Consider the following 10,622-nt stretch of genomic DNA (forward strand, 5'->3'; position numbering starts at 1 on the left):
ATGGATGCTCAGGCGTTCACGGCGTTCAAAGCCAAATGGGGGATCCCTAATCACATTAATATGGTATCGGTGGATTGGGACATAGTGCATTTACACCGCCTGGGCTACTGCGCATGTTACGCGTATCCCTTTGTCATCGAGTACACGCTTCCCCTTCCTTCCTTGGTGTTGGATTTCTACCTCTTCTATGAGGAGTGTGCGGCTCAACTCTCTCCGTATGCGTACAAGCTTTTCCTCATGCTCATCAAGTATGCGGAGCTGGCCGGCCGAGGAATTTCTCTAGGGTACATGCTCCATCTCTTCGCCCCTCATTTTCTTCGGGGTACAATGATTCATATGCGTTATCGAGGAACCAAGAGTTTGGTGGTGAAGATGGACGATAAGGCCAATCGCCACTTTTGGGAGAGCTTCTTCTATGTCCTAACAGAGCACGTCGTGTCGAACCCATCAGGGTTTCTTGAGACGTGGAATTTCGCTCGTGAGTTTTCCTTTCTGTTTATTTTATGCAATTTTTCTTAAGACAGTCGTCGGCCGTCTCCCTTTAACGAATTTGCTGAGGATTTGTTTTTGTTTTTCTAGCTGAGAGAATGCCTCCCCCGCTAGTTGCCGATATCTGCGAGTGGGTGAGCGCAATTCTCCCCTACACGATGGGAATTCATGAATGATTGCCTTTCCATGAGAAGTTTGGGCGCAAGCCTCTTACCGATGAGTTGGCTCGTTGTGGTCTTGCTTTGCTCTCCGCTCCGTAGTTTCTTTAACCTTGTCGTTATATGATCAAATCCCTTCTTATTGACAGGTCAGATAGGAGAGAGAAGGACGAGGGCTCCTGTGCTCGTATTCCGTCAACCGACTCCCTTCGCCCGGCCCGCACCAAAAGCTACTGCGGGCGATGGCGTAGAGAGTCTGGCTGCTCATCGGACCGCGCCCGTGGCCGAAACCGTACGCTTGGAGGTTGCTCCTTAACAGGAGACTCCAGTCCCCGCATTTCGCTCAACGAGCGAATTTTCTCGCATCGGTAGTGGAGAGGAAGCCCCATCGAAGAAGCGAAGGGTAGTGTTGGAAGGGGCCTCTTTAGCCGAAACGCCCTCGAGGGGCGACCTTGTTTTGACGATACTCGATATCGGCGGTGGTGCCAGCCTGGACACGGAGGCGACACCTGTTGCGAGCGTTCAAGAGGCTATTATGGCAGAGGGAAGGAGTTTCGAGGTCGTCGTTATTATTTTGGGCCGCCCATCGACATCTCAGCAGAACCGCTCCCCTTCTTCGACCAATGAGAGGGGGAAAGGGCGTCATGGTTGAGGATAATGAATCCAACTCTGACATTGCCCGTAAGGACATGAGGATGTTCGAGGAGGGCTTTATCAGGACTAAGGTCAGGACAGAAGGCCCTTCCCGCATACTTGAAATTTCGTCGAATTTCAACCTGTTGTAGGACACGGTGGATTTGGTGCCACAGTTCAATCTTCTATTTCCACACTGAAAGCGGATCTCTTCGGGAGGTCAGCGATTCTGGGTTGTCACGCGGTGTGGCTGTGATGGCCTTAAGGGTGGGTTCCCTTTTGTTTTCTTTGTTTTGTGACCTTTGTCTTTACACTAACTCTTTCTCTCCTCTTTGTTTTTATTAGACTTACATACTGGAGATCGAGAGTGCTCGTAGTTCCGAGATGCGGGCTGAGATTTTTCTAAAAATGGCCGAGAAATAACAGCGGTATCGTAACAGGTGTCGTGAGATGCACGAGCAGCTTAGAGCGGGTGTTGGTACCCAGTCCGCTAGGGAGGAGTTGGAGAAAAGAGATGAGAAACTGATGCAGTTGATCCGCAGATACAACAAGCTTGAGGAGCTACTTCACGCCAAAGGCAAGGAGCTCGAGGTGGGCAGGTTTCCGCGGAGTGCGTGGACCTTCAGGCGAAGGTGCTGTCTTTAAGAGTTGAACTCGAGCAAAATGCTACTAGAGTCGACGCTCTGAGTGCAAAATGGACGGAGAAGGTGACCGAGCTAGAAAAGAAAGTGGCCGAGTTGGATAGAGCCTAGGGTCCTCAAGTGTCGGCTTTGGCGAGGGAGGCGACGTTAGAAGACACTATCTGCGTCCTCAAGTCTGAGCAGGAATCTGAGAGGGCGACGGGCACGCTGAAGGAGGCGCGGCTCGATGAGCATATTGGCGAATTTAACTGGGAAGCTTCGATCTTGGGAGACTGTTGGCTCAGGTTGAGTCTGCCTCTACCACTGTCCCCCGCTGCTTGTATGAGCTATGGGTCCATGCCGAGGCCCAACGAGATATATGCAAGGGTTTGTGGGAGGCGAGGAAGTGTTCCTGAGGCTGCCTTTGAAGATGCTTGGGCGAAGGCACGCGAGGCTCGTATTGCCTGCGGTTACGACCCTGCGACACCGGAGGTTGGTGAGGGCGTTGAGATTGAGGATGAACTTCTTTCTGATGATGATGATGCTGGGGAGAACGGCGGTGGAGATGACGCCTGATCACGGCCTACTCCGCACTACTATTGAGTAGCGAGAGAGGGTCGGAGCAACTTTTACCAGATTTTGGGTCGGGATCGATTTCCACAGAGAGCTAGAATTTGGAATCGAGTATCTATCTAGTTTAGGATTGCATATGTGTTCCAAATTACACTTCTAATCATTTTTGGGGTTTTCGTTTTACTTCTACTATTATCAACTACAAATGGCAAATGGAACTAGATTAAGCTAAGAGTTAAACTAAAAAGGGTTGTTCAAATGGTTTAAAAGGCACTAGGGTAATGATTTTCACCTAGGTGGTTAATTGACGGGTAATTGAATCTAAGACACCATTGACATAATTGAATCTCGGTGGTTCGAGTGATTTTTCCCAAATTGACTTTCTTAAGACTAGTTGGGTATGCAAATTTGCACAGGCAACTAGGGTTCAAGTCGGGTATTACTCTCTCGAGGTTTAACCCTTTAATTGGGGCTATCAATCTCTTGGGTACGCCCCAATTCCTTGTTGGACCAATTTCGGAGACTTAAACTCTCTTTCTCAAGAAGAACCCAAGTCAACTAAACACAAACTAGTGTTTGTAACCACTAATTCAGAAATTAACCATGAAATAGGCCCAAATATCAAACACCCATAGTCAATTTAGCCCTAAAATACAAAATCCATCAATTACCCACACTAGGGTTGAGCCACAACCCTAGCTTATGGGTCTAGCTACTCATAATTAAAGAAGAAAAGCAAGAAATAGATGAAAAACAACTCATATTAATTGATCACTAAGGTAAATAACAAGATTCAATGATGAAAAGTAGATGAAATTGCCCAAAATGGCTAAGAAAGTCGAACCCACGAGTGTAGCTACGTTACAAAACTATCTGCTACCCTAAAAATGGGAAAAGAAGCTATTTATACTAAGCTGAAAATTCTGGACAAAAATGCCCTTGCGGGGTTAGTGCGAACCGCACAAAATAGAGTGCGGCCGCACTAGAGCTCTTGACTTCAAAATCCAATTCTCTGAACAGGCAATGCAGATCACTCAGAACGGACTGCGGCCGCGGAGGCTTCTGTGCGGTCCGCACAGAATGGACTGCGGACCGCATTGGCTTGAAACTTCAAAACTGGCATCTCTCTGATTCTTGGGTCTGCGGACCGCACTAATTCAAGTGCGGACCGCACAAAACGTACTGCGGCCGCATTGCCTTTGTGCCTGAATGTCAATCTCTCTGAATCCCCTAGTGCGGACCGCACATAATGGTGTGCGGCCGCACTAGCCTGTTTTGCCTGAGCTTTGTCTTGTCTTGGGACTTGTGCAAGTTTCACTCCTTTTTGAGCCGATCTTTGACATTTTGTCACTTTGTTGATCAAACCTGCAATCAAGCACACTTGTGAGCCTTTTGGGACTATTTTGTATGAATTTCTAATCAAAGCATAAGCAAGGAGTATAAAATGCATTAAAACCCCTAGTTATCAACGCCGAGTGAAACATTGTTGCAGCTTTTGTACTTAGTTTTTTTTTTGTTCTTTTGTTGTTTATTTTCATCTTTTTCTTTAGGGCCATTTTTGGCCTTTTTAAGGCGCGACGGTTGCGCACGTACATTTGAATAAAATAGTTGCTTCACCTTTGTTTGTGTATCTTTTGACTTTCTTTCTCCTTCTCTCCCGTTTTTTTTTGTTTTTTCTTTCTCGGGAAGATCTTCGATTTCTCCATGATGAGTCTCTGATTTTTCAATTGGGGATTCGAATGAGGGTAGATCTCGTTGTGTGAGTTCGAATGAAGTCACTTTGGATCTATAAGTTCGGGCGAGGTTGACTTCTGATTTGCCAACTTGGGCGGAATCAACCTTGATTTGTATATTCGAATGAGGTCGAATTCAGACTTGCCAACTTGGACGAAGTCAGTTTTGACTTGTATATTCGAGCAAGGTCGAATTTAGACTTACACTACAACAAAAAAAGGCTTTAGCGGCAATAAAAAAGGGCATTAGCGGCAATAACAATAGCCGCTATATCATTTACCGGCTATTGATATTTAGCCGCTGAAGCCGGGGTCGGTAAAGCCTTTAGCGACATTTATCACAAAAGCTGGTAAATGGTATGACTTATTGCCGCTAAATATCATTTGCTTTACCGGCAATTGTTTGCGACAATTATGATAACGGCTAAATCCAAGCTGAAACGACTACCAATGCTCTTTTAATGCCCATTTTTATAGTCGCTAAATTCAAAAAAAACTTGTCGCTAAAAGTCCATACTTTTAGCGGTAATTGTTTTGTGGCAATTAGAATGGCTATAATATCCCTTTTGAAAACGTATTAGTATGCCCTTTTAGCATCCATTTTAATTGCTAGTAAGTTCAATTAAATTGCCGCTAAAAAGTTATCTTTAGCAGCAATTATAATGGTTACAATTTTCCCTGTAGAAACATCATAATTTAACCTTTTATCATCTGTTTTTATAACCGATATATCCTGTTAAATTGGCGCTAAAAGTCACCAGCTATGACGGCAATAGTTTAACCATCATTAATAATAGCTACTACATTCGTTCAAAAAAATTTCCAAATAATAAAACATATTAAAATTAATACATAAAAATATAATGTATCTCATTAAATCTTAACAAACAAAAGGAAGTACTAATCCAAAATATTAATACCATAGTAACTTAAAAAATAAACTTTTATTGTTTGAAGTAAATAGCTAATATCATTATATGACTAATCCTAATGAATAATAGTCTTCAAATAGTTTTTGCAACTCTTCGTCATATTGAAATCTTCGACTCGCTAAATTATCGATCATCAGATTGTATGACCTGAAATTGTAAAATAACTATGTCAATAGATGAAATATATGAGCACTGTAGATGTACGCATAAGCAAGCAAATCTTCTTCTTCTAGTAGTCATCACTAAATATAAGAGGAATGCAAGACAGAGATGATCACACCAATGTAGACAGCAAAAATATATAAATTTTATGCAAGACTTGGCGGGATTTCACTTCAGAAGAAGCTGAAGTTCTTCTGTAAACCTCAATTTTTGTGCTAACAAAACACTGCCCCAAGCCAAAAAAAAAATTCACTGTAGAATAACAGTTCAATTTTTAGTGAAATTTTTGGTCTCAAAACCTGCTCAAACTATCAAACAGGATGGGAACTGGCTCTTGTTACTCCATCGAGCAACAATACGAGCCAAGTCACACTAGTTAAAAATTGGCTGGAGGATTCGACAAGTTATTACATGACAACTTAAATGAAGATGATGTAGCTATGAGACAAATACAGCTGCAAAATGCTGGCTATAGTGCATACGGGTATGAAATCCTTGCACAGAATCCATTCAATCAACATGACCCCTTTGCCATGTCAAACAACAGAGCACCTCCAACGAACGTACAAATGGAAATAATGTCCCAGCAAAAGCAACAATAACAACAGCTGATGCAACAACAGCAAGTGATGCAACTGCAGCAATTCCTACAGTAAAATATGATGATGATATCTAATAATCAATATCAAGGTCAATATCCTCAACAAATTATTTATATGGGGTCTGCAAACCCTTTTGGAGATCCCTTCAGCTATCTACACAGCTCAATGCCACCACAGGGAAACCAGTCACTGCTTTAAGTTATTCAACAGCACTACACTGTATTCTTTATACAAAAGATAACATCAGGGAGTAAGTGATGAAAAACTATGTATTGCTTATTGTTAGCACATAAAAAAAAATCAACTGCATTTTTATTAGATACCACTGTTCAACCAGAATGGAATGCACCTTATGTAAGCAGCAAGAAACTTTAGTCATGTTCTATTTATACTGAATTACCAAAGTTATATGATTGAGCTGCAGGAATCTTCTGAAGGAAAGGGATGTAAGAAGTTTGAAAGATATGTAATAATATTAGACAAATAAATAGATGAAATCTTTAAAGGAAGAAGAAAATGTTCGGGCGAAGATATACTAAGATCATAAAAGAAGATTTCTTAATGATCTACAGTACGAAAACTCAAACAGTAGCGTGCTAAAGGATAAAGATGAGTAGTACCGTAAGAAAGTGAAGTATTTTCAGCAACACTAGGTATCCTTGATATTTGTGGTACTCGTTCATGGCCGTTGGCGTCGGGGGCCTGATAAATATTAACACATTAGATAATAATACTTTTATATGATTAAAATTTCATTAAGAATGTCTAAAACTTATGAAATCGAGTTACCTATTCACTTGAGGTGCCATTGATATTTGAGGCGTTGATTCATTAGAAGCATATTTGCGCATGAATTGTCTGGTTTGGAGTAAATCTGATTGCATCTTCTTGATTTTGTTCCATCAGATTCATTTCTTCATTGTGCTTATCCTTTAACTCGGTTATCTCTTGTTCTAACCTTTGTACAACCTCATTAGACGAATCCTCATTAGACGAATCCTCCACAACAATATTTTCTAAGTAAGATCTACTACCCCATAGAACAGAGGAGTTGGACCAAGTCCTAAATCACGAACAAACCCATTTTTGTCATTTCCGAATGACAAGAAAGAAATACATAGTAAGCACAAAGAAATACATCAATTACAAAGATTTTCATACAGAAAATAGTGAAAATAATGCATAGCCTTCTTGAGAAGCTGCAAACTATGAAAATAATGCATAATACGTAGGCCTCCTAAAAGAAGTTGGCCCCAATCCAAAACATAACACACTATAGACTAAATCAGTCTAGTACCAAATGTCAAGTTTTGATCGTAAAAGGAAGGCATAACAAGAAACTAAAGTATCAATTATTAAATCAAACCTTTATCTTGCCCATAAATTATCAAAGTAATGAGCAAAAGAAATTTTCATCAGTTGACTTCCCAGTAGTCCTGCACAGAGTGCCATGCAGGATCCTATGAGGACCCTATGAACATGAGCAGCCGAGCTTCTCCTCCTGTGCTTTCTGAAAAGAATGATCAATTTGACCGAACATTAAAAGAAAGTGCGAAAGCTAAATCCTGGCAAAGCAATGATTTCAAAGATGTGCTAACCGGTTCTGAAGACGGTGATGGATCACTAGCTACAGGTCCAGAGGAAGAGCGAAGCAAGATTGTCGATGAGAGCAAGAAATCAGCAGAAGCTAGAGCTGCTTGTACATCAGGGATTAAACTGAAGTCTGGAAAACTGCACGAAGCTTCTTTTAGCTCCATGAATGCTTTGATTGAGAGCTGTGTAAAATATTCTGAAGCAAATATGCCTATATTATTGGGTGATGCTATTGGAATGAATCTCCTTGCCGGTGTGGCTGCCGAAGAAATGTCCAAGTCTGACATGGTTTCACCTTCTGTTTCTCTGTAAAGAAATACCCTTGCTGCTGAAGATGATTGCACAGGTGATGATGTTAAGTCAAAGTCACCTCTGGCTGATATCTCCACTGGTGACCGTAGAAATGATGACCATGGTGATAGAGAGAAACTGGTTGTTAGTGCTAGTGCTTCATGGTCAGAGAATAAACTGCATCCATCCAAGGGTGCTGCTACGGAGTTCTCTAGAGATAGAAAGGCCTCTTTTTTTTCCCCCTGAAGAGACAATGACAGGAGGATACAACAAACAGTTCAACTCTCCCTGCATTGGTTCACAACCGGCTAGAGTGAAGTTGGGGATCACTGAGAAGTCAAGTGAGATGGAAAAGGCTGCTTCTTCACCTCACAGTCTATCTGAGAAGGCAATTGATTGTGATATAAGTAAACAATCCCAGGAGAAAAAGGTGGTGTCCCGTGAGGCCAAGGTTGATGGTGCTCTAAATGCTAAATTAGGTGGAAATTGTACTTCAGTATTAGAAGACAAGGTCAGTAATGCAGTAGTAAGCTTCAAAGACCAGAAACCAACAGTTGAAGTCTGCATGTAGGTAATAGTATCAAAAAATGCATGTAATCAAAACTCAATAAGAATTAAGAAAAACTGACCAAAGTAGTGAAAAAATGAGAGGAAAACATGATTAGTCTCCCCACTCAAAGAACGTTCCTACATACATTAATAAATCTAGAGCTACAACATACATAAAGTTGATATTAAGAGAGTTTACAACACCTAAACTCAAAGAGAGACAAAAGAGAGAAGCTTTTGGTGTCTCAGCAACTTCCATTCTCTATCAGGTTTTAGTTGCAATGAAGATTAGAAGTGATATACAGAGAAAGTGGGAAAAGTAAAATGGTTCTTCATGAGACGAATTGAATGCAACAATTATTAGGGAAAATGCAACCTTTGGTCTTTCCTCTTCAACTTTTTCTTCTTTTTCCCTTTAAAATTTTTATTTCCATTTTTTCCATTCCCTCTAGTAATTGACGTGTTTCTGTTATTTTTTAAAGATCATTTCCTAAGAAAAGTGTAGTTGCATGTAGCTTATTTAGTTAAAAATGCCAAATTAATTTTTTTATTAAGAAATGCCAAAGAATTTTTATCACTAACTTAAAGAGTTTTTAAACCAAGTCTAACCATATCAGCAAGTAGTATGCAAAGCAGGAGCAAGGAAAGTTTAAAACGATGGCCGCCAGTCAGATTATTTTATCAATGCATTAATAAGGTAAAATATTTTGCGAACCTTTTAGCCGCTAAAACTCGTCTTTGTAATAAGGTAAAAACTAGTAGTAATAAGCCTAATGACGCACTAAACCATCAACTAATAACAGAATACAAAACAGTATATATATCATGCTCGGGCAAAAAGTTTGAACATAGTTGAATTCATATCTCAACTAGTGATATTCAACTAAAACATCAATATGCATTAACGACACTTAAAAATTTCTGAACAATCACAAAAATAATAGTTGCCTTAGAAAACATACAGAGGAACCAATTCAAAAACAATAGAGAAACAAAGGAGGAATCAATTCAATCAATCGACTATCAATCTAACAGTAGCCAGATATCATAAACGACTTAGCAAACAAAGAAAAGGCTATACTTTCATAAATTTCAAAACGCCAATGTTGGATATCAAAAATCACAAATTGGTACCTAGTAAGCAAATTTTTTGCCGATAAAGACAAGAATGTGAAGGAGAAGATGATTTCTGCAACAATCTTGAAACCTACAGGAAAAGAGAAATTGGAGACGGATGAGAGGGAGAAGATTGACATCGAAGATTGAGCATTATCGAGCAACATCAACCCAAACTCAATTGTAAATCAATTGCAAGTAGCCTGCTGGGTACCTGGGAATTGCCGGAGACCGTAGCAAGGCGGAGACCGTGGCAGCAATATTGTTAACCATCTAGGTTGTTTCAGTTTCCCTTTAGATTAATGGTAGGGGTGTTCATGGTTTGGTTTGGATCGGTTTTTCCCTAAAAAGAAACCAAACCAAGTAAGTCGGTTTTTCAAATATTAGAACCAAACCAAACCTATTAAGTCAGTTTTTTCTCGATTCGGTTTATGTCGGTTTTTCAATTTTTTCGGTTATTTGTCGGTTTTTTCTTAAATATAAGACATACCCTATCAAACACATATTTCGGCGACCACATTTTCAACGTAACACTATCAAATTAATTGCCCTTTGAGAAATCTATTATTTACCAAGATATATTGATTATAGTTGAATCAAATAGTGATGAATAATTTAAGAATCCAATTAAAAATATATTATTTTTAACATGAATAGATTCTTACACTTAACAAAAGAAAACTACCAATCAAACTAGAATGTAAAGGTAAAGAACTGTACTAAAAGTGCAAACGATTAACATTTACTATAAATTTTTTGAAACTTTGTATAAAAGTATACATATATATAGGTGTAATAATGAATTTAAAATAGCTACTCCTATATTCGGTTTGGTTCGATTTTTTTTATTAAAACCAAAACCAAACCAAATTTGATCGGTTTTTAAATTTCAAAACCAAACCAAAAAGTATCTGTTTTTTTGGTCGGTTTGGTTTGGTTTTCGGTTTGGTTCGATTTCTCAGATTTTTCTGAACATCCCTAATTAAGGGAATTAGGAATTTGTTTTCTGGAGACCGTCATTTAGTTCCCTTTTGATTAAAGAATATATGTTTTCTTATTATTTTCTAATTGGAGGGAATGTAATTTCTTGTCCAAAAAAAAAATAGAGCGAAAGATTTTTTTTTTGTACGGAGGGAAAGTTAAAATAATTAAAAATTAATTTTAATTAATG

At 39.6% G+C, this 10,622-nt stretch overlaps 1 protein-coding gene across 17 annotated transcripts in view; it reads left to right on the forward strand.

The window, feature by feature from the left end:
* The window catches only part of LOC104234479 (uncharacterized), a 33,287-nt gene extending 24,627 nt beyond the window's left edge, over window positions 1-8,660 (forward strand). For 14 of the 17 annotated variants that reach the window (XR_011402163.1, XR_011402165.1, XR_011402166.1 and 11 more), the window contains one exon: window positions 5,620-6,323. Coding sequence is in view for 3 of the 17 variants with exons in the window: in XM_009788041.2 (XP_009786343.1) it covers window positions 7,337-7,807 (471 nt within the window). In the remaining 14 variants the exon portion in view is untranslated. Of the gene's footprint in view, window positions 1-5,619; window positions 6,324-7,336 lie in introns of those variants that run through there. The other 3 variants (XM_009788041.2, XM_009788042.2, XM_070155892.1) reach the window with 1 other exon arrangement.
* The last annotated feature ends 1,962 nt before the right edge of the window (window positions 8,661-10,622 follow it).

This window comes from Nicotiana sylvestris, chromosome 9, assembly GCF_000393655.2.
Source record: "Nicotiana sylvestris chromosome 9, ASM39365v2, whole genome shotgun sequence".
NCBI classification, from domain to species: domain Eukaryota; kingdom Viridiplantae; phylum Streptophyta; class Magnoliopsida; order Solanales; family Solanaceae; genus Nicotiana; species Nicotiana sylvestris.